Here is a 25,926-nt window from a genome sequence, read left to right as displayed (position 1 = left end):
CATGCTTTTCTGCGAGGCGGTGAGGGGTGCGTGGCCTTGGCTATAAAGGAGTGCAGCAGTGGGGGGCTCTTCCAGGTTCGGGGGACAGATGACTGGAAAGTCTGGGGGCTGTGACTGTGTAGCTGCCTCAGAATACTAAAACAGTTCAAATAGTGGGGATCTCTAGTGAACCTCAAGAGGTTCCTGTCTCTGAACCTGTTCCCTTTTGTTTAGGCCCTTTGAGAGATACACACCCCTTTCCCCTTAGTTACTCTGCCCCTATCTATTTATTAGGCTTCTTGGAAAACTATCATGCTGGAATGTCTTTCTCCCAAAAGGGAAAAATAATTCTAGAATTTGACAGTAGTCATCAAAGTAACCAACCAAGTGAATTAAATGACCCTTTGACACCTTTTATTTGCTCCATCTCTGATGGTACTAGAGCTGATTCTGGAAACACTTATCATTTGTCCCTATTGAATCAGCTACCAACCTCCTTATGGGCAAAATCTCCAACTGATGTTAGCAAAATTCACAGCACACCTCCCATCATGATTCAGGTAGATGCCTCAAAATCTCTACCCAGAATTAATCAATATCCTAAAGGATAAAGAATCCTTTACCATAAGGACATAAGGCATAAAGCCCATAATAGAAGATTACAGGGCTCAAGGCCTCTTATCCCTGTACTAACCCCTGTCACACTCTTATTTCACTATTAAGAAAACTTAAGGACTAAGGATGGAGGTTTGTCGGGGACCTCTGAGCAATAAACGACATTGTTATCCCTTGACACCCTGTTGTTCCTAATCTCATATTAACATCCATTCCCACCAGAAGTAAATTCTTCACTGTAACTGATTTGTGCAGTGCATTCTTTCATATTCCAGTTGATGAAGCTACCCAATATCTTTTTGCCTTCACTTGGGAAGAGAAATATTCACCTGTACACCTGATACTAATATAATACTGTAAATCAATTATACATTGTCGACTGAAACAAAAATGCACAACCTAAAAGTTGAGAATTATGTTTTATTTGGTGGACATACTGAGGACGTAAGCCCAGAAGATACCCTCTCAGATAGCTCTGAGGGACTGTTCTGAAGAGGTAAGGCAGGAGCCAAGTATACAGGGATTTTTGCAAAAACAACAACAACAAAAAAAAAAACAAAAAAAAAAGCAAAACAACAACAAAACACAAAACAAACAAACAAAAAAACCCAAAACAGGTAGCTGGAAATCAAAAGATGACTGTTAATTAAAGAAAACCAGACATCTCAAGCTAAGAGTTTAGTGCTTTTCTGTGTATGGGAAGAAGCAAGAGTCCGGGCTCATTGAAATCATTCCTATGATGTGTACCTTAACTATCTAGGGCCAGTGTCCTGCTTCTCTCCATCCTGAATCTCCTCAGGGTACACAGTCTGGGGTTCCTGCTGTGGCTGATGGCTTGATTGCCACAACATCCCTTTGTTTACCAATATGGCAAGCAACATTCCTTTCCACAACATCAATTTCAAAAAAAGAAAAGAAAAAGAAAGAAGAGTCCAGATGTAGAATCAGGCCTACCTGGGGTGACATGCTAGCTCCCATCCAACCAGTGCTGTGATCTTGGGTATGTTTATTAACCTACCTAAGCCTGTTTCTTTGTGTGTGAAAAGAGGATAATACTTTGCAAGGATTAAATATGATGTTTATAAATAGATTAGCATAGTGATTGGTACCTGAGAAGCAACAGGTTGAAAGGTACCTGGAGTTGTAGCTTCCTGTTCAAAATCAAATGGGGGAAAAAAGCAAGAACAACGAAATAACTTTTTTACAATTTTATGATTCACATTTGCTTCATCTTAATTTGTGCTTAATACTTAATCCACAACACTTGGAATAATTGTGTTTTTATTATTTTTTTCCTAAAGTAAGAATGATGTTAAGATGTTGTGATCCTTTTATATAACCCGATAATTTTTTTTGGCATTGTGAATAATTTCACTCCCTAATTTATCTGTGTGCAATCAACATATTTAGGTATTAATGTTAATTATTATGTTTAATAATATAAAAAGCTAATCCATGTGTTGAGTGATACAGCTCTACAGAAAAACAAAAACAAAGACAAACAAACCGAAAAAGAACAAAAATATTTCATCTGGACAGTAATGTCTTAAGGTTATACTGACAGTCCTTCTTATTTCTTACAAATCCTGAAGCCTGATCTGGATGATATAAAGTCCCTAGAGGTTCTCTTTGTTGCAGTATGTGGATGACTTGCTACTTTGCTCTCCTTCTTAAGCTTCTTCACAGGGAGACAGCACCCACTTCCCAGAGCTTTCAGGCTTAAAGATACAAAAAGTCTCCAAAGAAAGATTGCAGTTTTCCCAAACTCAGCTTTGGTACTTAGGAGATCTGATATCAGAACAAGGGCTACACCTAGATCCACATGACATCATGGTGTCCTCAGTTTCCAAAAACCCAAAACTAAACACCAACTGTAGGGTTTTCTCAGGATAGTTGGTTATTGCCAAAATTGGATTCCAAATTTCTTTCTTATGGTCAAACCTTTACATGTTTTACTCAACAATAACAACGTTGACACAATTTTATGGGAAGAACTTGACAACATAGCCTTCAAGACTTCAAATGAGAGTTTGATGAACCCACCTGCCCTTGGGCATCCCAATTATCAGATTTCCTTTTTCCATTTTGTGTATGAAAAGAAGGGAACACCCTTGGGGTACTCACCCAAAAACCTGGGGACCACCATCGACCCATAGGGTATTATAGCCTACAACTGGACCCTGTGGCATGGGGATACACCCCTTGTCATAAAGCTATTATGAAAACTGCCCTTTTGATTACTATCTCCAAGAAAATCATGGGATTCCCTTTAACCATTTTTGTACCTCATGCAATAGAATCTCCCCTGAATTCTCATCACGCTCAACATTTCTCAGTCAGCAGCCTCAACTCGCATGAAGTTCTTTTTAACTGCCCCTCACAAAACTGTTTTATATCGTAATAATCTTAACCTGGATACTCTTCTTCCCTCCATCACTGACAAAATCTCTCTTGACTGCTTAATGCTGACAGACCACTCCTGGCTCTTCATAATGATCTACAGAAAATTCCTTTGGGTAACTCTGACTTCTCATGGTTCACTGATGGTTCTTATTTAAAAGGTGACAATAACAAATATTGTGCTATGTATGCTATTACAACTCCTTTTAATGTTATTGAGGCAATATCTTTACCTCTGGCTACTTTGGCCTGACCACCTAAATTATACACTCTTACAGGGGCTTGTACTTTAGCCAAGGACAAACCTGCCAATATTTATACTGATGGCAGATATGCTTTTGGAGTAGCTCATGATTTTGGAATGTTATGGAAGCAATGTGGCTTCCTTGCTATTATTAAGATCTAAGAGCATTCTAAACTTCACTGTCTGGTAGCTAAGGGAAATTACCTTGCTGACATTTCCTCAAGGAATGCTGTCCTTAAAGGGACCAACAGCAGCCAAGCCTCTGTCATGATTCAAAGGGATATTTCCCCAAATGATAATTTTAAAAAACTGGCTAAAGAAGCCCAGCAATTGGCCTCAGAAAAGGAAAAACAGGACTGGAAATTCAACAATTGTTGGTTTGATAAAAGAGAAAGCCCAAGTTTGGACGAAATAACAACCCAGTTCTAGCAGACACTCTAAAATTTCTACTCCTCCCTACTGTACGTGCCTTAACCCATCAGTCTACTGACAAAATGAGAGCCTCCATGAATCAGTGTTGGTGGGGAAACATTAACAAGGCTTCAAACAGTGCCTACCTCCTTGTCTCACTATCCACAGTACAACTCGGGGAAGCATGTTCATACTGCTCTGGGGCATTTTAAACCACCTAATGGACAATCTGAGGTCTGGAAAATGGATTTCATATAACTTCCTCCTCTCATGGATATAAATATGTTTTAGTCATGGTGTGTGTGTTTTCACACTGCACTGAAGCCTCCCCTTGCAGACAGGCTACTGCCTCTTCTGCAGCTAAAATCCTTTTTATCCCTATCTGAGGAACTCCTCTCAAACTTTATAGTGATGGAGGAACCCATTGTACCAGCCAGGTACTTTGACAAGTCTGTGCTATTTGGCCAGCTTTGCAGCACTTTCTTTAACTGCATTATTGGAAGACTCAATTGGCAAAATCTGTAGAGGTGTTAGAAATACCTTGGCCAAAAGCATTGCCCTTGGTCCTTTTTAATCTCAGATCCACCCCTTTTGGAACTCATAAACTCTCAGCTTTGAGGTTTGTCACAGACGCTCAATGCACTTGACTCCTGCTTCTTTTGACCCACAACTGATAAAAGGAGAGACACTCCTCCAATATTACAAAGGCCTAATTGCTTCTATTAAAAATAACCATGTTTTAGTAGAGCAACCTTTTCACAGTGTGCCCTTGAGAGACAAAGACCCTAAGCATCATGCTTTGTAAACAGGAGATTTTGTCTATTGGAAAAGACACCTCCCGTAGAACTCTCTTCACCCTCACTGGAGACGCCCCTATCCGGTACTGCTAACCAACCTTTGTGTTGCCACACTCCAAGGGGTAGACTCTTGGATTCACATGACACCTAAAGAAAGCACTGAACCTTGACTGGACCTGTGCATCATATGGTGACCTGAAAGTAAAGATTTCCTGCAACTGAAGCAGATGACATCTGATGAGACAGCTTTCTCAAGATGGCCAGACCAAGGTTGTTGGAAGTTTGTCACCAAACCTTTGATGATGACTTAGCGCTTCAGATGATCTCTAGTGCCTATGCTCTTGATAACATATGGACTTTAGATAAAAAGTGCCTGAGAGTTCTCCCTCCTACCCCTCCTTGTTACTTGAATGTGACCTTAACAGGTTTCCAATTTGTGCACTTTCCCTCCAATGTGAGACACTACACCCAGGAAAGGTCCTTTCTGACACTGAGGGACAGAAAGTCAGTGAACCTAGAAAAACTAACTCCTGATCAATGATGCTTAGAGAGAGATCTTGATCAAGAGAGGGAAATGCAAAAAATGTAATAAACAGAAAACTCAATTAAATAGAGTTGGGAGACCAGAAGGGGGATCTCTCACACCCTGTGACAACAGCAGAGCCCAGCAGGAAGAAGAAAGACTCCTCTTCTTTCCTGGTCAAGTCATGGATTCTTTGTTTATTACATCCCTCTCAACTTCCTTTTCCTGTCTATAAAAGCAGTCTCCTTCCCTTGCCATGCATATGGTTTGCCATGATTACAGACCCAGAATTGCAATTCTCTGCTGATCCTGAATAAACCCATCTTTGCTGGAGAAATATGAGTCAGTTCATTTGTTTCAGATCAACATCAATATGAAGTTCTTCTACTTTCTTAGATTCTTAGATTCCTGGTTCTCTTTAAAAGTCCAGCTCAAATGTCATACTTGTTGTAAAGTCTTCCTTCACTCTCCCATCTCTTTCTCTCTCTTTCGTATTCCTTTGGTACATCCCTCTTCTGTAGTACATGCTTGTACTATAATACATTTCTCTACTAAAGTACTTATGGCTTGTTTCCAACTTGTCTTTTCTACTAAAGTGTTAGCTACTTAAGGGCAGGGACTGTGTTATTCACCTTCCTGTATGCCCAGTTCATGATGCAGTGCATAGGCATGCTAGTAAGTAAATGATCACTGAGTGAACAACTAGGTATTTGAATTGTTCCCAAACTTATGCTTCTGGTCTTAGCCTTTCTATTCAACTCCATTCTCATATTTTCAAAGGGCTGCTGACATTTTTCAATTGACTGTCCAGTTTTTCCTCAAACTCAACATCACAAACTCATTATGTTGTCCCAACTTCTCCATCTTTATTGGTAATACCAACTTCTTTCCAGTTTCCTTGTTAGACATTTTAGAGTACTTTGAGTCTTCTTCTGACACTGAGGATTTCCTTTACTCTATTTCACTGACTCTAGCCTCTGTTCAGACTTTCATCACTCAATTCCTGGAAAAATACAAAACCTTTTTGGCTGGCTGGAGGGTATTCTGATTCAAATTTCTTTTCTTCTTAAATTAATATGCATATCTCTGCAAGATCATCACTGAAGTATCATTTTATTCATGTCCATGTGTTGTTCTATTTATCAAGTAATTTTGTGAATGTGTATGACACATGCCATTCTCTTGCATAAAACCTTAATTAATGTTCACATGAACTAAATGAGATAGTATTTTTATCTACATTTTATAGATAAGGAAAATGAAATTTAGGTATGTTAGACTCTCTGCCCAAAGTCACAGTTACACCAACAAGGAAATGGTAAAGCTGAGATTTGAACACAGGTCTATTTAGCTGGGAACACTGAGCTCTGCTGAATCACTGCATTAGAGAATAGTATCTCTAGTTTAAATTCCTGCCTCTCTTTGGAAGGTCTCCATGATACAGCCAATCAATCTAATTTAACTTCCTTTCACATTTCAAATATCTTTCTCGTTATCTCTTGTGCATTGACCTTTTTACTTCAATTAAATTGTAAGCTCCAGAGACTATGCATTATTCTTGTCTTAATTTCTATGAAGGTCTAGTACTGTGGAGGGCACACAATAAAACTCCGTGAATAATTGATAACGTCTTTGGCACAGTTCTCGGCACATATGCATGCTTAATCAGTGGTCACGACGATTATTATTTATTATTACTCGAGGGGCTGATGCATCAAGTGAAGTTCTAACAGAAAACCAGAAAATTCTGATGTCTACCTCAATCCTAAGAACTTGTTGCTTGCCTTCCTTATGACCCAGAATTGTGGTTTCTCAGGCCAAGTTAGTCATTTTAATTACATCCCACCCTTTCTGCGAAGCGGTATCAACTATAACATCAACCAGTAGCAACACTTTCTCCACAATTAGTGCTCTCTTTAAATTGGGAGCGCTTTGGAGGAGAAAAAAAAAATGGAAGAGTTGTAATCGTTTTGAGACGGATGATCATCGTGCTTGCTGTCTATCCACGGCTGGAACTCCATTTAACCTTAAGGAAGTTTACTATAAGTGCCTGCTCAAGGATTCCTGGCTCAAGTTTCTGATGTGCACGGTCTCGGCCCATCAGGCATCTCCCTGTCCCGTCATCCCTCCTTCCCGTCTCCGCCTCCGCGGAATTGCCCCAGATCCCACAGCAGCAGAAGCAGCAGCACCAGCTGCAGGAAAGTCTCTCCATCCCGCTTTGCGGAGACGCACTTCCCCAGACGCAGGGAATCCGGCGGCTTTCGGACCCCGCGGTCCAGGCTGCAAAGGCCCGCGGCCCGCCCCGCCCCAGGGAACGCCGTCGCGTCGCGTTACGTCACGCGCTGCCGGAAGTGCAGCTGCGTGCACGGCGGGGGCGCGTCTCCGGACGGCTCCGCGTGCGGTTCCGCGTGCAGCTGCCCGAGCAGCGCGGGAAGCGGCCCAGCGCTCCGTGGTCGCCTCCGCCGCCGAGGTGGTGTGTCTCTCCGCGCGGGCGCCCCGAGCGCGGCGCCATGGAGGTGGTGGAGGCCGCCGCCGCTCAGCTGCAAACCCTGAAATTCGGTGGCGCCGGCGTCGGGGTTGACCAAGGTCTGGCCGTGCCGGCTCCGGACCCCGCTCCGGTCGCAGCGCCGCGGGCGGACGAGGGGGCCCCGGACCTTGCGGGGGAGCAGCCGCCTCAGCTCGCCCCGCCGTTGCTCCCGGAGCCACCTCCCGGAGGGATCAGCCTGGAGACGTCGGACTCGGACTCGGACTCCGACTCGGACAGGTCGGGCGCCCGGCGGTCCGGGGCGCGGGGCCCGGGGCGGGCTCGGGGAGCGGGAGGGCCCGGGGAGCCGGGGCGCGTTCCTCGCCGCCCCCTGTGGATCACGCTGGGGGCCTGAGCGTCGCCGTCAGGGCCCCTCGTCCCCGAAGTCTGGGGGTCTTCTTGTGTACATCGTATCGTTTTCAGCTAGAATGTAGGACACCTGCGGATACAGAGTTGTTCCCGTGACCAGTCGGTGTGGCGTGTCCTTGGTGGTTGTAGCTTACAGTTTGGGGCAGAGCCGACTTTTCCCCATCCAGTTTAGTGGGTGCGCTTGCATGTGGAGCCGGATAAATGGAGCATCAGGTGAAGGGTTTTATGTGTTTACAAGTTGGGTCCCGGCAGTTTTGTTCGTAGAAGCCTTGTGGTGAGGAATTGTTAATGAAATTAGCGAAACATTGTTATTTTACTCTTACTGCAGGCTCTCCGTAGGTTTTATGAGGCTCCTCCCCCCTCCCTCGCGGTGTCTTTTAAATATGAAAGTTTTGTGGAGGGAGGGGACTTCGGCGTGACGTCACTACATCACGCTGCACATCGTCTACAAGTGTTTGTGTCTTGTGCGACGCTGTACCGGTGAACAAAATAGATCCTACCCCTGCCCTGCATTCTGCTGAGAGGGACGAACAATAAAAGTAAACATACCAATCAGCCAATGAGCTGGTGAAAATTACCACGAAGGAACAAGCTAGGCACTGCGAAAGTAATAGGAGAACCCAACCCGGTCGGACCCTCTGGCCATGATAAAGTTTCAATTCTAAGTGGTGGAGAAACTATTGAAGAATTTTTGAGCAGATAATTGACATGCTCAGGTTAACGTCCTGATGTTTTGCTCTGTGGAGAAGGAATTGAACTGGGCTCCAGAGGGAAAGCAAAATGGGCAGGGTTAGTGTGGAAGCAGCTGGAAAGATGTGTCTTTAGTCCACGACGTGACCATGTTCGGATTGAATATTTTGACATCTCCCTGATCAGGGTCGCTAGTAGATGTCGTAGTGGCCGAGTCAGAGAGGCATCAGTTGGGTGGATGGTGGTGCTGTTTACTGGGATGGGGGCTGTAGACCCATAGGAATGTTAACTTCGGACAGTTAATTTGAGGTTTCCCTCACAACAAATTGGAGATGTCAGGTAAGCAGTAGGATGGTGAGTTTAGAGTTCAGAGGACAATTCTGGTATGGAGATGTAAATTAGAACATCAGATTACAGATAAAACTTCCTTGGACTTTTTATTATGGATGTTTTCAAACTCATACAAAGTACAGAGAGTAATACAATGAATGCACATATACTCATCACCAAACTTGACACTTTCCAATATTTTGCTAACTTTGTTTTATCTAACATTTCTAACTTTTTTTTTTTTTTTTTTAACCTGGTAGTGTTAAGTTTCAGACAGCATGCCACCTTACCTGTAAATTCTTTACTATTCATCTCTGATGAAATACTTTTTACATAACCACCATGTCATTATCAATCATAGTAAAATGAACCCTAATTCCTCGATATCACCTAATACACACTCTGTATTCAGATTTTTCTAGCAGAATAGGAGTCACATTTACGAGTTTTATCGTTGACTGAGAATGCAATAGCTTGAAATGATTCCAGGGTTTCTACCTCTGGTGACTGGATTGAGGACTAAACAATGAAATAAAAGTAGAAGCTCGAAGACAGAAGCAGATTTAGTAAGGAGAATGCACTTTTTTCTTTTAACTTGTGAGTGTGAGACATGTATAGGTCATTCATACCACAGTTGCTGGTAAGCAGCCAGAGATGAGGAGAGGAGCCTGGGGATATCAAGGCTGAAGATTTGGGAGTTACCTGCACATTGGTAATGATTGAGCTCATTGGAGTGGATGAGGTTATCCATGGAAAGGGTACCAGAGAAAGAAGAGAACATGAGGACGGGACTCTTAGGAACAGTACATACAAGGAGCTGAAGTGGGTACCAGCAAACAATTTAAGAGGAGAGTCACTGGCCCTGAGAATTGCTGTGGAAGTCGAGGGCTAAAGGAGATTTCAGAGAGCGGTGTTCAGCATGGTTAGTAACTTTGAGGAGTTTCCAAATTGAAGACTTGAGAAGAAACTCTCTTGGCTTAGTTGTGATTTGGTCCTTGGTGACTAATAAGAGAGGTGCCTTTCCCAGAATTCTCTTCTGTCAGTGATTTTTCACATGCTTAATTATATTCAGACTGTTGCATGACACGTGAGACAATTGTAATAAGAGGGTTTGGGTTATAGCAGGAATTTTGTGATCAGTGGATTAAAGACTGCTTTCCAGATACCATAGTCAGTTTCGAAATGCTAAGCTTTTGAACAGCAGCCATAAACATCTAGCAAAGTAGATATTTCCTAGTTGAATAATCGTATTTTGATACCCTCATAATAATGCTTTTGTACTGTTCTCAATGTTTTCTTCTCTACAGTGAAACAGATTCCGATAGTTCAAGCTCCTCTTCTTCCTCATCCTCCTCCTCATCGTCTTCGTCTCCTATATCCCTCCCTGCAGTGCTGTCGGATGGAGACGATGATTTACAAGTTGAGAAGGAAAATAAGAATTTTCCTCTTAAAACAAAAGATGAGTTACTTCTTAGTGTAAGTACTCAGATTTGTTACTGAACTTAATTTGCATGTTCTAAAATATTTTATGGTACCAGTATTGATCTCATTTGGCCTATATCTGCTCCATAAATTTGAATACCTGTCTCAGCTTTTATTGGTCGTACCTTTGCCGTGCCTTGGCTTTCTTAAGTAAACGAAGGTATCGATCTGAATAACTTCTCAGGTTGCTTCCAACGCTAACATCTGGTAGTTGTGCTGGGCACCCAGTGTGGCTTGCTGCTTTTCAGTTTTTACCTTCCCTAAAGAGTGTAAAGATTTTTTATTTTTTGGTCTACAACTCAGAAAATTTTGCTCAGTAGCAATTGAAATTATTTTTTTCATCGACTGCATTTAGAGAAATAGAAAGTGAAATTAGATCGGTTGCACTTTTGAGGATTTATATTTACCTGAAGTTTTTGCAGTGTTTTCATTATTACAGTTGGAAAAAACTTGTTTATTGTGGATTGGTATTGACATTTGATAGGTTTGGTCTATAAATTTTAACTCTTGCGTGGTTATTTCCTTCTAAGCTGTTACTAGGAGGTTGATGGTAGTCTGGTTGAATGAAACCTTATGATCCAAGAGGAAAGTCTTCTCAGAATTTCACAGGATATTGCCACATGTTTATTCTCCCCACTCCCACGTGTACTTTAGTTACTATTAAAGCTTTTAAAAACCTTAATGATCACTAACTGTAATGATATAGTACTTAAATCAATGAAGTAGTAAAGCAAGATTTGAAAAAAATTTTTAAAGCTTAGAGTCATTCAGGCACCTTTTCATGACTGTATTCCATCGATATTATTTCCTTTTTCTCTACTTGTAATAAGAAATTTCCTATCTCACTTAACACCTCATGTATTGAGAACCCTTGGATTTGTATGCAAATTCATCATTGATTTATATTTTCCTATTATAGACATTGATCTCTCTCAGTGGTCTTTTTACACAAAGGCTCTCCCAACTTATGACTATTTTCTGAAAGTATTGGGAAATTTGATCTTTTCCCTGTATCTTGATCACCTTTCTATTTAAGTTCTCTCTTAGAGTATAAGAATCAACAAATAAAGGACCACAGTACTTTGATTTATGTATGTGTTTCATTTTCTTATTTATCTTAACTAGATCTGAATTTTTCCCTTGGAATTTAGTGCAAAATATTAGGCAATATACTTAGGTATTTTTCTGGATCGAGTGCTCATATTTTCATCAGAAAGTCAAAAAGGGTCTATGTCCATAGAGGCCAGGAACCACGTTCTTGAGGACTGAGTTCACACCTGATCTTCGCGGTTCCCTTAGTGCCCAGCAGAGTGCTTTTCAGGTGTTGGTTCTCAGTCAACGGTAATATGTGACTGTAGAATGGGTGAGTGAACAGGCATCTTACCTTCACCCACTTTTAAACTATTACAGCACACCTGCCATATGCCAAGTGCTGTAAACAAGACCCATCCCCTTTTTGCTCTCATAGTACCTACTGGAGAGAGAGAGATAGTAAATGAAGCAGAGACAAATACAGTCAATTGCTGGAAGTGCTGTTGAATTTTGAGTGTATGCTTGGCTCATATCAGAAAATTGCATTTTTGCTGGGAAAGTATGTTAGCTTTTAAAACTTGGAATAGTGTGCTGCTCTGTTCCTTTTTGTGCCAGTTCTGAAGGATCTTTGGGAAGGATGGAAGGGGCAATTATAGTCTTTATTTTTAAATTTTGGATTCTTAACTAGCTGTTTACTTTATATTTTCACGATTAGGAAGTAAATGTACTAGAAGTTCCTAGTCTTTTAGGCCACTCTGGTGCCAGAGCTCGGTGCAGGAATGAGTTCTCTGGTCTGCCCTAAATCTTTTTGACTTAGGGTCTGAAAGAGTATCTGAGGACTCCTTCAGGACTTCAGCTCTGAAGTTCAAGGGAGGAGAATGACTCGACCCTGAACAAGGATGGTGTGGCTACAGGTACTCAGTATCTTTAGGACTCTGCTCTTTCTCTGTTGCTCAGTAGGTGTTTCTGCGCGGGGCTGGCGGCTTGGCCACTGATACTCCTGTATGAAAGCCACGGAGAGAACTTGTGCTGGTTTACCGGGGGCTCGGTACTCAGGCCTGAACAAATACTTGAGTGTAGTGAGATGGGTATTGGGATTGCCTGGACCTGAGTTACCTAGTCACTGCTGCTCTTGTGGAGAGTGTGTAGGAAAGTGTGTGCTTGAGAGAAGGCACACGGGCGAGTGGGAGGGCAGGAGCGTGTGAGAGCCAGGTGACAGAAAGGAAGCGTGAAAGCGTGTGGGCTTTGACGAGGGCGGGGGCTGGGTGGGTGTTTTCAGCCCCATGCAAACCGCAAGGAATGGGTTCTCGGTCACAGGAAAGGGAGGCTTAGAACACTTCAGACGGAGTTGCTGTTCGTCAGTAATAGTGTTTATCTTCTGTGGCGGGGAAGAGGGAAATAGTGATACTTGGAAGCAGTTAATCACATGACTTACATTGGCCTCTCGTGGCTGTAACAGAGACCCTCAGATTGCATCAAGAGGAGGGGGATCTGTTGGAAACTTACTTGGATAGGAAAGCCGTCGGGAACCAAGCTAGCTCTTGTGGATGGCCGAGCTGTTTCTTTTGTTCGCTTCTTGGGACTCTCATCGTTCTGAGTGTCATATTACTGTTTCCTGACTCACTTCTTCTGTTTACCTGTAGATTCATCTTTTTAATTCTAGCTTACACATGCATTTCTTTTCTTGTTCCTGGCTGTACATTTGCTGTCTTCTACTTTAAACTTCTCCACGAACTGGCTATTAGTGCCATATTCTTTCCTGACTTTTGGGAAAGTCCTATGACTTAGCTTAGATTTCTCTTTTCAGAAGATGACAGTCTGCGCTTCTTGGGAAGCATCCCCTCCTTTGTTACAACTAGCTCTGGCTGGTATTGAACGTGCCATTTGTTCAGGTCTACTGGTGTGTGTCGTCTTAGCCGGCAGGGGTTGTGTAGCGGGACTTTTTTTTTTTTTGCTCTGTGCAGTCTATTAATTTAATTTCCTAATGAAATTCTGAAGAAGATGAGGGAAATATTCTGTGTTGCCTTTGCCAAAAGGCATACATAAATTAAAATGGGCCAAGCAGTTAATACCAGTTCCAGAGTTTGTGCTGGATCGTTGAGATCTTTAGAACATAGACATGCCCAGTTTAGCCCGGTTTTATGTCCTACCTCTTTATGAAGTATCTCATATTCTAGGCTGTTTGCTATTGTTGTTCAGGCATGCCAAGCTTAATTTTTACCTCCAGAATGTTGCCTTCCTGGGTCTAGCTTTTTAAATCTTTTCCATTGTTGCAAAGTTAGGTCCCGGTGATCTACCTACTAGCTATTGCGGATCTCTCATTGTAAGAATGTGGGAGCTACAGTGAGGTAACCTCGAGATTGTTCTTTTAGAATTAAACAGTTGCTTTTTTAAAAAAATTTTAATTTATTTTACTTTTGGCTGCGTTGGGTCTTCGTTGCTGCATGCAGGCTTTCTCTAGTTGCAGCGAGCGGGGCCTCCTCTTCGTTGCCATGTGCGGGCTTCTCACTGCGGTGGCTTCTCTTGTTGCGGAGTGCTGGCTTTAGGTGCGCGGGCTTCAGTAGTTGTGGCATGCAGGCTTCAGTGGTTGTGGCACGCGGGCTCTAGAGTGCAGGCTCAGTAGTTGTGGCACTAGAATTAAACAGTTGCAACAATCCCTTGGGATGACAAGATGTGGTTATAACTTGTTTTAAAAAAAGATGAGAGGAAGAGGAAAAATGAGGGATTGGTCAGCCGTAGAGGCATTGGAAAGGAGAATAGTCTTAATTGGCTCTTTTCTTAATGTCATAATTATGTAATATATGACTTAAAGTTAACCAAGTGGAATCGTTCTTTTAAAACATAAACCCTTTAATGCTGAGCAGGTTTGTATTAATATATAACCTACAGTAAATGTAAAGCAGCATGCATATTACAGTTTTGGAACTACATTAAACCACATAGGGTTTATTCAGTGTTTCAATGAATTGGAAAATTAGGTTCTATTTGAAGAACTTTCTCATCAATTTATGCTCTCAACTGTTCTTTCAAATAAATCTGGTGTAATTAAAATTTAGAATCATAAGGACATTTATGGGATTGGGACATTGAAAAGTCTTAATCAGAAATGAATTGTATAAATTAGTGCCTATTGAAAACCTGAAGTTTTTTCATAATACTTTAAAATTATGATCACAGTGCTTTTGGGGATAAAACATGGATAATACCGCAATATAGATAACGTGTATTTATATATGTAATATAACGTGACCAAGAAAAAAACTTAATGCTTGTAGGCAGTTCTTGGTAAATTTACCTTCATAAGTTAGAGACTGCCTATATTATACTGTATATTGTATACAGTATGTTGTATATATACCATATATATACACAATATATGGTATGTAATTTACAATATACAGTATATAGGCAATATACAAATGCAGTATATGTGTATGTACAATATACAGTATAATATAGGTAACATACAAATGCAGTATAATTAGGTTGACCCTTACAGTTGTAGTTAGGGTGAGTACACTTTTTCTGATTCTGGCAGTGCAGACCCTTATCCTAACATGAGGATATGGAAATACGTGGGCCACCTCAAGTGGTCAGAAGTTACAGTGGATTATTTCACAGTTTTTGACTTCCCACCATCTTGAAATTGTATTGCACCTTGTTCTACAGTTAATAATCATTGATTGAATGTGGTCTTTTCAGGGCCCAACTTGGTTTATGAGTTTTGTCCTAAATGCAGGCCTTGTTCAACTTCAGCTTTTTACGACTTTAGTATATCTGGAATTATTATTTCATATCTTAGAATACTGATGGCACTTATTAACATTCTCAAAATACCTGATATTTAAGAAATGGCTTATATACTTGAAAGGAGATAGGTTTTCATTAATACCTGGTGCTTTTTAAAAACAGTGCTCAGATTTTTTAAAAAATTAAGATTTTTGTGCTTCATTGCACAAAGTTATTTCAGTAAAGCTTGTATGAAGCACAAATAATCCTGAATACTGATTTATTCAGTAGAGTATCCATATATACCCTGTGTACGTACATGTATATGATCATTATTGCACAGAAACATTCCATTTATTAGCTTTCTCCATCCCCAGTAGATTTAACAAGTGAGTTGTGATTGTTTTAGAGAATAAAGACAAATGTCTGTAAAGAAGACTCCACCTAGAGAGTGAGCATACACAGTTGGCTGAAAGCAGAGTAACAACGGAGTTAATGACGGAAAGCCCAGTGAATTGTGCCAGGTACAGGAAGCCGAAGGACTGAGTGGAAGGGGAGGTGACTTGCAGCGCGGTGGTCAGGGAAGGCATCGTGGCTGGACCTTAGATCGAAAGGTGGATAGGATCTCCATAGAGACGGACAGGTGAGCGGAATAGGAAATTTCCCAGTGAAAGGACCAGTCTGTCGCAGCAGAGTTGTGTCCTCAGTGTTGGTTACATTGTAGGGGCTCAGGGAAAGTTTCTTTGTTCACTCATCATCCATGGGAATGTTGTCAATTCTAAAATGGACACTTTTTAACCTTTTCACACTTCTGAAAAGTTGGGACTAATAATTGATGGCAGTGATTAGCTTCACAGTTTTTTGGCAGTGCTTTTAATTTTGTGGTACATAAAGTCAGTGTCTCAGGTTCTGTGAGGTATGGACTCCTCAGTTAACATCAAAGATAATGCTTAGGGTTATATTCATCCTTGAAGGTTTTTTCTTATGGAGATGGATTATGATTTTATTTTACTTTTATATTTATGCCAGTTAACTTTCGAGAGTATTCTTATGAGCTTTGTTTTTGTGACAGTAATTTTAGAGAAAGATGGGATGAGAACATTGTAGTTTATTAAAAAAAGGAGAATATAAAGTCATTTCAAAGAAGTGTTCACTTTCAACTTTAGGTGAAAATATTTAATGGGCTAATGTGAATCTAGTGTCATGTATGATAGGGTAATTGATGAGGGCAAATTAATGCTCGTTGGTGATGGCTAAAGGAGTAGCTGAGTTCCATGGAATGTCGTAAAAGTACTTTCCCTGGAGAAGTTGATGAATTCGACTAAATGTTATATGAGGTCCTAGTTGACTCACAGTGTAGAGACCTAATCCATTCTTCTTTCCAATATGTTTTACCAGCTATAGGAAAAAAAGTTTCCAATCATGGCTCTCAGTACTTCAGAGATTGGATCCTACTTTCCAACCATATCTGAAAAGTGAAGGCTCACCTAATAGCATCAGGTAATTGGCCTCCACATGCATGTCCTCTATTCTTGGGTAACATGAGAAAGTGGTCAGATAACTTCATTCCACTTTCCTCACCTTTTAAAGTTCTCCCCAAACTGGCACCGAAAGGATTTGTTGCCATTTGGAATGTTTGGTTCCTTTCCCACTTTCTGCTGCCCTTTTTCTGTATTTGTGAGTGAAAACCCAAATCAAGGTTCTTTAGGTAATTTTACCTCAAAAGATCATAAATTACTGATTTTTTTCCCCTACCCCAATGATAAGTCTTCATAGAGCTAGGGAAGTGAAGACCATTGTAAGGTATGACTGTCTTCTCGGAGGGCCTTTTTTTTTTTAAATAGCAGTTTGTGACCTTTTTTTTTTTTTTTTTTTAATTTATTTTTGGCTGTGTTGGGTCTTCGTTTCTGTGCGAGGGCTTTCTCTAGTTGCGGCAAGCAGGGGCCACTCTTCATCGCGGTGCGCGGGCCTCTCACTATCATGGCCTCCCTTGTTGCGGAGCGCAGGCTCAGTAGTTGTGGCTCACGGGCCCAGTTGTTCCGCGGCATGTGGGATCTTCCCAGACCAGGGCTCGAACCTGTGTCCCCTGCATTGGCAGGCAGATTCTCAACCACTGCGCCACCAGGGAAGCCCTCGGAGAGCCATCTTTGACCCGTTAGCTCCTTCTGTTATTGTGCTGGAAGTTTTAGGCACCATTTTTTGACTGGTGTGTCTACAGTTTAATTTTTAATAGGATGGATTTTTAATGTTCAGTGCTTCTCATTTGAATATTTTGTTTAACTGAGCAACCATGTAGACCATAAAGATGTCCGAGAATCAGAATATAATCATATTCTTCTGATAGACAATGGTTGATCTTTCACGCCTGCTTGAGAAGTGTGGTTAGGACCTTGCATTTCTTTAATGCCATAGCTGTGAGCATCTGTTCTCCAGAATCAGAGTAACTTTGTTCAAGTCTGGTGTGTAATTTCTGTATTAATGTTCTGTCTTTTTGATTGCATGCTGTTAAACATTTTTTAAAATTGTATTGTTAATCACTCGTATGAATTATTCAGAACTTTTTTTGCTTAGTTTCTCACTGTTTATAGATAAGAAGCCTGAAGTAGTGAGTGGAGAGGAGCAGATCCAGAACTAGCATCAGGTGGATTCCAGTCAGCTCTGTTTTTAGTCACTGTTGTGGAGGCCTGCTTAGCAACACTGGGATTTGATCATTTGAACTTCCTGAGTATTTGGTTTCTGAATAACATAGGATAATTTGTCATGGTAAAGGATGATTCTGTCGTCTAATTTACGCTTTCCTACATTGCTGTAAGAAACCCTACATTGCCTTTTAAGAAAGCCTTTGACTTGGAGGTGTAGAGTGTGTTAGAGTAGAGGATTGGATTTCTTTAGTATGTTGAATTTCAGGAGTTCATTTGCCAAATGCTGTGACTTTTTTTTCTTTGCCTGGTGATGCGAGTAAAATACTTTTCTTCCTTTCCTTGTCTGCTCTTTGTTGTTACATTTGTCATTACATGTAGACATTTTGAATAAATATATCCATAAAAACTATTTTTACTCTTTGATTTTGGATCAATAAAGATAATATTAATTTTACTTAAATGAGTGCATAGATATTTATATCTAGTTGCAGACACTGTACATCCAAAACAGGTTGTTGGTTTCTTTTTAATTTTGGAAAATAACAAATAACAATGATGACGACAGATTTATCACACACCTTCATTTCTGCCAGTGGAGTATTCAGGTTAGCATTAAGACCTAATATGGTGCGTGATGTTACAACATGCTCTTAAAATTATACTTGTACTAATGGCCGAAAATAGATTGGTCCTCCTCTACCGGGGTATATATTTAGTAATGGAGGGCTCTTTGATTGTGTGAGAGTGTAAAGCAGTGCTGTGCAGTAGATCTTCCTGCAGCGATGGAAATGTCCTACAGTGACCCTGTCTTCATACCATAGCTACAGAGCACTTGCATGTGGCCAGTATGACTGAAGACTGCAGTGTAAATTTTATTTAATTTTAATTAATTAAATTTAAATAATCAAATGTAATTAGTGTCTTGTATTGGATAAGCAGAATAGAAGGAGTCTTTTCTACTCGCTCATTAATCTTTCCATGGGGGTTGTAGGTAAACTCGGCTCATACTTTAATCTTCCTCGCCGGCTGTAAATAGCCTTCTACTCTTCTGTTTTCATTGCACTTGATTTTGTTTATATGATGAAGAAGGGTCCAGATGTCCCTCATCAGCTCTTCCTTCAGTTGTTTAGTGTATCGTTGCGCCTCTTATTTATGATTCTTTATATCCTCTGTACTGTCAGGGCAGTAGTGTCCTTTAACATGTGTTCTGGCCCCTTTTTTTGGTTATTGGAGTGTGTCTGTGTTTCTCCTCGTTTCTGTCACACGTACACATCCTCCCTCCACTCGTGGAAAAGCAAGTGCTTGATTTTTGTTTGAAGGAGATGATGAGGCAGAGCAGATTCATTCATTATCTTACCGGGGCAGCTTCTGTGTTATCAGGGGGCCAGGTGTTAATCTAATGGCTGTAGTAATGTTTGCCGCTGCAAAGCTGAGGTATCTGTGCGTCAGTCCTGGGCAGTGAAGCTTAATTGGAAGCCTGCCTTTTTTAATTTGTTTTTGAGAAGGTCGGGTTGAGGTCCTTTTCATTCCTTGAGGATTCTCTTTTGAATTTTAAGAATTGTATTTTCATTATCTGATTTCTGCTCTGACTGAAAAAGTCTGCGACCTCTTCTGAGATTTTTTCTTAGTTTGGACTGATGAACTAAGCCGATTCATTTAATAAATTTATACTGAGCACCTACTATGTGCTAGTCATTGTTCCTACTATAGCAACAAGCAAGGCAGACCTGGTACCTAGCTGTTGATGGATTTATTGTCTAGTTAGGGAAAGACTTTAAGCAGGTAAACAAATAGTATGTTAGACAGTAATGTATTTACAAGAGCGCAAAGCCACAGGATAATTTGGTGAGGAGTGACTAGGCTTGGTGGTGGTGCAGTTCTTTAGATTAGTAGTTCTTTAGATTAGTAGATAAGGTAACTTGTGACATCTACATATCACGACCAGATCTTGTTTTAATGGTCTGACATTGCAGTCCAGAAACTTTCCCTTTGAACCTTCTAAAGTTCTGCCTTCAAACCTGCCAAAAATCTTCATGGAAAACACATCCCTTGGATGAATTGTTGAGGGAGTTTGGGAGGTTTTTTTCCCCCCCCTTTATCCTTCTTCTCTCCTTGCATGCTCGTTTAAGAGGAACTAATATCTCTTTTCTTCCTTGATTCAGTCCCCAAAATGCTATTTCCAAAGCAAGTATACTGCTTGACTTAACTGGACTTTCAAAGGCTCCAGAACAGGCTCTTAACCTGGAATTATACAAGGCTGGTTTTACTTCTTGATCTCCACCTGGAATTGTACTAGGCTGATTTCATTTTCTCTTAACAAGTTATATGTATAATATTTGGTTCTTTATATACCTTTTGTGTTCTGCAGAGCATTTGGTATAGAGACATCATGCATATCACTTTTATAGGTAGGGTCTTTTACCATCAAGAAGCAATTTGATGCCTTCATTGGCCTTTTTTAGGAATCTCAGAAAACTATGCATGCATTCCCACGTTACAGAGTACTGGGGTCGCTGAATTGGAATTAGAAGTGTGGTGTCTGTGTTCTAAGTTTTGGTTCTACATGAGATCAGAGATCCTCCCAATTTGTAGGCAAAACTTTTTGTTCTGTTAATACATAGGTTTGAAACAGGGTAGTAACAGGAGTTAAGGGAGCCTCCCAGACTGTGTTTTGACCACAGGGGTGAGAGCCTGCCTCACTACAGATATTCTGGCTTTGTTTACCTTCGCTTGTCTCCCTTCATGCTGGATGTCTCATAGATGTCTTTAGAGCAGGACATCAGGACTCCATTAGACCCTGTAGTCTGACCTGCTCAACTTACAGTAAATTATGTGGTGATGATATCAAAAGATGATGAAGGGGCATTTGATAAAGTTCAGCAGTCATTTCTGATTAAAAAAAAACCAAACACACACAAATAGGAATAGGTGAATACTTTTCTTAACCTTATAAAAAGTTCCAATCAAATTGCATTTTTATGCTTAACATTTGAAACATTCCTAATAGTCAGACATCATGCTCACTATCATCACAACTGAATTGTGGTCATACCAACCAGTGCCATTTGAAAAATGCGATATACTAATATTGAAAAGGAGGAGGGGGACTTATTTTTTTTGAAAATATGGTAATACCGTGAATACACAAGAAAATCAGGGACTTCCCTGGTGGCGCAGTGGTTAAGAAGCTGCCTGCCAATGCAGGGGACACGGGTTCGAGCCCTGGTCTGGGAAGATCCCACATGCCACAGAGCAACTAAGCCCGTGTGCCACAACTGCTGAAGCTCTGCAACAAGAGAAGCCACCGCCATGAGAAGCCCGCGCACCGCAACAAAGAGAAGCCCCCGCTTGCTGCAACTAGAGAAAGCCCGTGCACAGCAACGAAGACCCAACACAGCCAAATAAATAAAATAAATAAATAATTTATATTAAAAAAAAAAAAAGAAAAAAGAAAATCACTAGACATAAATTTCAGCATGGTGTTTTCTTGTGTTCAGACAATTTTAAAATGTGAAACTAGAGAAGCGATGAAAGTATCAGTGAATTTTAAAAGTCATCTTAGTATAGGGAAGGTCTTTCTAAATGTGACACGAGTTTTAAAATCGAAAAAATGAAAAGATTGATGTATTTGGTGTAGTCAAATGCCAGAGTTTAGTAAACAACTTAAATGCTAAAAAACATGGTGAGAGGTAAGGGAGTGGATATTTGCTACGTAGCTGATAAAGAGCAAATGTTCTTAAAAACCCAAAGTTTTCTTATAAATTGATAAAAAGATAAACCTTCCAAAAGAAATGTGTATAAAGTATACAAGCAATTCATAAACACACTCAGGTAGCCAGGAAACATGTCGTCCTGATTAATGAAGAAATTCAAATTAAGGCAAGATACTGTTTTAGACCTATCAGATGGGCAAAGATTTAAAGTTTGCTTCTCAGTGATGGCAAGGATGTAGGAAAATCTCTCATATATCATTCGTGGAAGTGTGAATTGATGTAACCTTTTTGAAAAGAAATTTAGCAGTTTCTGTCAAAATTAAAAATGTTTATACCTTTGGATCTAGCAGTTCCACTCAGAAGAATTTATCATAGGAGTTACACAAAGATATGTTTTAAAGAACGTTCATTGTATCATTTTGTGTAATGATAAAAATTAAAACTGCAGATAAATGTTGTATCAGGTGATTGGTATACTAATTATAGGACAGCTATACAGTGGAACACTGTAAGAGTGTTTAAATAAAATAGGTACTTATGTTTTGGTGTAGAAAAATGTGGAAGATATAATAGATAAAAAGGATAGCTTATATTACAATGTGGGTATTTTAGTTAAGTGAAACATATCAAAGTTAAATATTAAGTTTGTGTCCGTCTAGTAAGTGTATTTGAAAGACTGTTAACAGCTATCTATGGAGAGGAATTGGAAGGTTGAAAGGAATAGGGTGGGGGAATTTTTGCTTTTTACTTCGTATCCTTCTATACTACTTCAGTTTTTATTTTTAAAAAAACAGGGACATGTATAACTTTTGTAGTTTAAAGTTAAAAAAGATCAAAATAGTACCAGAGTTTAGGTTTGTACCAAAACATAATTATATTGCATGGGCCTTAAATTCCTCCTAATAGAACACACAAAACAAGGAGCCTTCCATTTTGTGGTCAAATGGCATTTATTTATTTGAGAATAGTGCTGATTTTGTGTCCTAAGTGTTAACGGCATACAATCTGCCCTCCTGCCCAGTTCAGAGGTTTTCATAAAAGATCTAACAGCACATCCCCTTTTCTTCCTTTCCTCTGCCTGCGCAGTCCTGGCTTTACTTAACCAGCGGGCTTTATCGCAGTCCAGAAGGAAGGAAAGTTGTTGCTCTAGACCTTACTATAATTTGGTGAGGCAGCGGGGCAGACTTCATCACTGTGCTGCTGCCTTAGAAGATGCCGTTCGCCTCTTGTAGGAGGTGCCACTCCCGGAGCCAGCGTCCTTGTGAGATGCCTGTCACATTGCCCTCTTATCATTAAAGCCTCCTGCCTGCAGCCCCCAGCATTATAGTCCTCCAGTCTCATATTTCATAGGGTGCGGGGTTTCTTTAGCTAAGAACTTCTTAAACAAGGCTGTTCCATGCCACATTGACCAGTTTGTTCTAACAACTGAACTCCCTTCTCTATTCTGATACACACATGGGGCATTTTCAAACCATGGCTTTGCCAAGAAAAGGCTTTTCATATTTAATATCATAAAATGACAAGCGGTCGTCCTCTCCTTAAAAGTACTCAGGAAAATTCCGACATACAAAGCACAATCACTTCCTTCAACACAGGCCAGGCTAACCAGACAGAGGTACGTCTTCTGCATTGAGTTGGCTGAGACCCTTCAAGTGGCTTTTCATAACTACTCCTTGATCGGCAGGTAGCATCCGCAGAAGAAAGTTACGCTTTCGCTCTGGTTAAGTGGTTTTGTTAAAAACCTTGATTTGAGTTCCCATAGAGGAAGATGATTACCCAAGATACGCTCATCTGCAATACACTGTATAATTTAGGTTTTCCTGTCTTTTCTAACATTTCTCCAAAAGTTACCTTTTTTCTCTCAAACTTAACCCCAACATGCCATTAATAAGATCTTTGCACTTTCAAGCCCTTCTTAAGGAAAAACTTCCTTCGAAGAGTCAGTTGTGATCATTTAGCAAAGGTGAAGAATAGAAAGCTCTGTTTATTTAGTTGAAAGCCTAACGTCTGCTTTATTCTTAGATTTCTCTTCAACTTCATCTCTACTTCAGTATCTAGTTTCTGTAGCAGCTGACATTCAGTTAGCAGCTGGGTCAGAAAAGAGAAATCTTTAGAGGTAAAAAAAATTTGGTTTTTAACCTAGACAGGGAAGATAATCAGGCAACACCTTCACAACTTTTTGGACTGAAGCTTATATTCTGTTTCCAGGAATTCTGTATTTTTTCTTGAAGAGGCCAGACATTCATCTCTTTCACACAGCCCCAGAAAAGTTAGCTGTTTCTCTGTTCAGATGTTTAATCACAGTCAAATTAATTAACCAACCACATTAAGGCAGCTCAGAGAACTCTCCTTCTGTGGAGAAACTGGAAATATTTCTCTTCGAATGGAATGTCTCTGGGAGTTATTATGTGAGTTGTCTCTTTTCTTTACCTTGGATTCCTTAACAGCAGTTTTTGGGGGTAGAGGGAGGGTGGTTTCTTGTTCAAGTATGATTAGAAAAATCTAGAATGTATTCAGGTCTGTGTTCTTATGGGTTAGGGTGTAGACACTAGACCGCTTGAGTCACTTAGGTGGGGAGATGTTGAAGCGGGGAGAAATGCTCAGACACTAAAAAGGACAACATCCAAGAGATGACAAGTACTTAATGTTATGTCTCAGAAACGGGTGTAGCACTCTACATGGAAACTGTCCTTTTTTTAAAAGTTAACTTGTTGAAGCTGGAGGAAGGTTAATGCTTTTTTGTATTTCAGGAACTACCTTCTGTTGAAGAACTCACTATTGTTCTGCCTGAAGGTATTGAATTAAAGCCTCTTGGGATGGTTTCAAGTATTATTGAACAATTAGGTATGTAAATATTTTTATTTATAAAAATTATCATTTATATCCAAGCATGTACTAATAATGAAATCAAAGACTTTTATGACTGGTAAATTTTCTCTGAAAGATGTAATAACACTTCATTTTACAGTCATTAGGTTTGAACAGATAAATTCAGTTTTTGCTTATACAAGTAATACATAAATACAGTGTCTTTATAAAAATTTAAAGTGTGCTTTTACTGAAATACTTCTCCAGAATTTCTTTGATTTGGTATATTTGTTTTCTATTGCTGTTAAATTACTACAAATTTAGTGGCTTAAAACAACACATTTATTAGTTTACAGTTCTGTGGGCCAGAAGTGTGATATGGGTCCCACTGGCTAAAATCAAGGGGTCCATCAGGCCGAGTTCCTCTCTGGAGGCTCTGAGGGAGAATCCTCAGATTCCTGACCTTGTCAGCATCTAGAGGCTGCCTGCCTTCCTTGGCTCATGGCCCCCTCCCTTCATTCTCAAAGCCCATAATGTAGCTTCTCTCTGACCTTCTTTCCTCATCACATCTCCCTCTGACCGCAGCCTGGAAAGGTTCCCTGCTTTTAAGGACTCCTTAGGTGGGGTCTACCCACGTAATCCAGGATCATGTCCCGTTTCAAGGTCCTTAACCTTAATCACGTCGGCAAAGTCTCCTTTTTAGCATGAAGTAACATCCACAGGTTCAGGGATTAGGGTGTGGATGTCTTTTTTTGTTTGTGGGGTGGTGGGTAGAGGACTGTTAATCTGCCTGTTGCCTTTGATTTTATCTTATAAACATGTAAAGTAGAAAGTTCTGTGATTTAACACCGATATTAATATCATGAAATATGAACCCACTGGAATACATGGGAACTAGATTCTACAGATTTCTTTTAGCCCCAAGATGTGAAGTATGTATAGGAGAGACTTTGAAATTAATGTCGCTACCATTACCTCTCTAGTAATAGACACCTAAAAATAGGACTCAGAGTTGACAAAGTCATAGGATTTCTTAAAAAATATTTTATTTATTTATTTATGGCTGTGTCGGGTCTTAGTTGCGGCGCGCAGGATCTTTCGTTGCAGCGTGTGGGCTTCTCTCTAGTGTGGCACGCAGGCTCCAGAGCGTGTGAGCGCTGTAATTGGCAGCACGCGGGCCCAATTGCCCCGCGGCATGTGGGATCTTAGTTCCCCGACCAGGGATCGAACCCACGTCCCCTGCATTGGAAGGTGGATTCTCTACCGCTGGACCACCAGGCAAGTCCCAAAGTCGTAGGATTTTTGAACTGGGAAAGAGACCTAAATTGTCCACCAGTCCTTAGTTTATGACTTAAAGGGACATAGAAAAATTCAGGTCACTTGCTCTTGTGATCAGTCAATGGTAGAAATGGAAATCTGTCTTTTGATCTTTTTATGTGTCCCTATCACTATTTTAAAAATTAATTCTTATATAATTTTGCAGTTTATTAATGAAAATTCCAATTAAAATGAAACTTTTTTTACAAAAATCATAATTATTAAAACTCTTTATTACATCACTGTCGAGTCATTACATTTACTAGTTTTTGAATTATCTTATGGTATTTAATATGCACAAATAAGTCAGACAGGAATTTA

The 25,926-nt window shown here is 40.3% G+C and overlaps 1 protein-coding gene across 1 annotated transcript in view; it reads left to right on the top strand.

Annotated features, from left to right (window-relative positions):
* The first annotated feature begins 7,341 nt into the window (after positions 1 to 7,341).
* Positions 7,342 to 25,926, top strand: part of NAF1 (nuclear assembly factor 1 ribonucleoprotein) — a 39,039-nt gene continuing 20,454 nt past the window's right edge. The window contains exons 1-3 of the mRNA XM_059923878.1: positions 7,342 to 7,733; positions 10,190 to 10,358; positions 24,231 to 24,324. Coding sequence (XP_059779861.1) covers positions 7,480 to 7,733; positions 10,190 to 10,358; positions 24,231 to 24,324 — 517 coding nt within the window. The 5' untranslated portion in view covers positions 7,342 to 7,479. The remainder of the gene's footprint in view (positions 7,734 to 10,189; positions 10,359 to 24,230; positions 24,325 to 25,926) is intronic.

The sequence above is a fragment of the Balaenoptera ricei genome, chromosome 5, assembly GCF_028023285.1.
Source record: "Balaenoptera ricei isolate mBalRic1 chromosome 5, mBalRic1.hap2, whole genome shotgun sequence".
Classification (NCBI taxonomy): Eukaryota; Metazoa; Chordata; class Mammalia; order Artiodactyla; family Balaenopteridae; genus Balaenoptera; species Balaenoptera ricei.
This window is presented reverse-complemented; position numbering and strand designations above follow the sequence as displayed.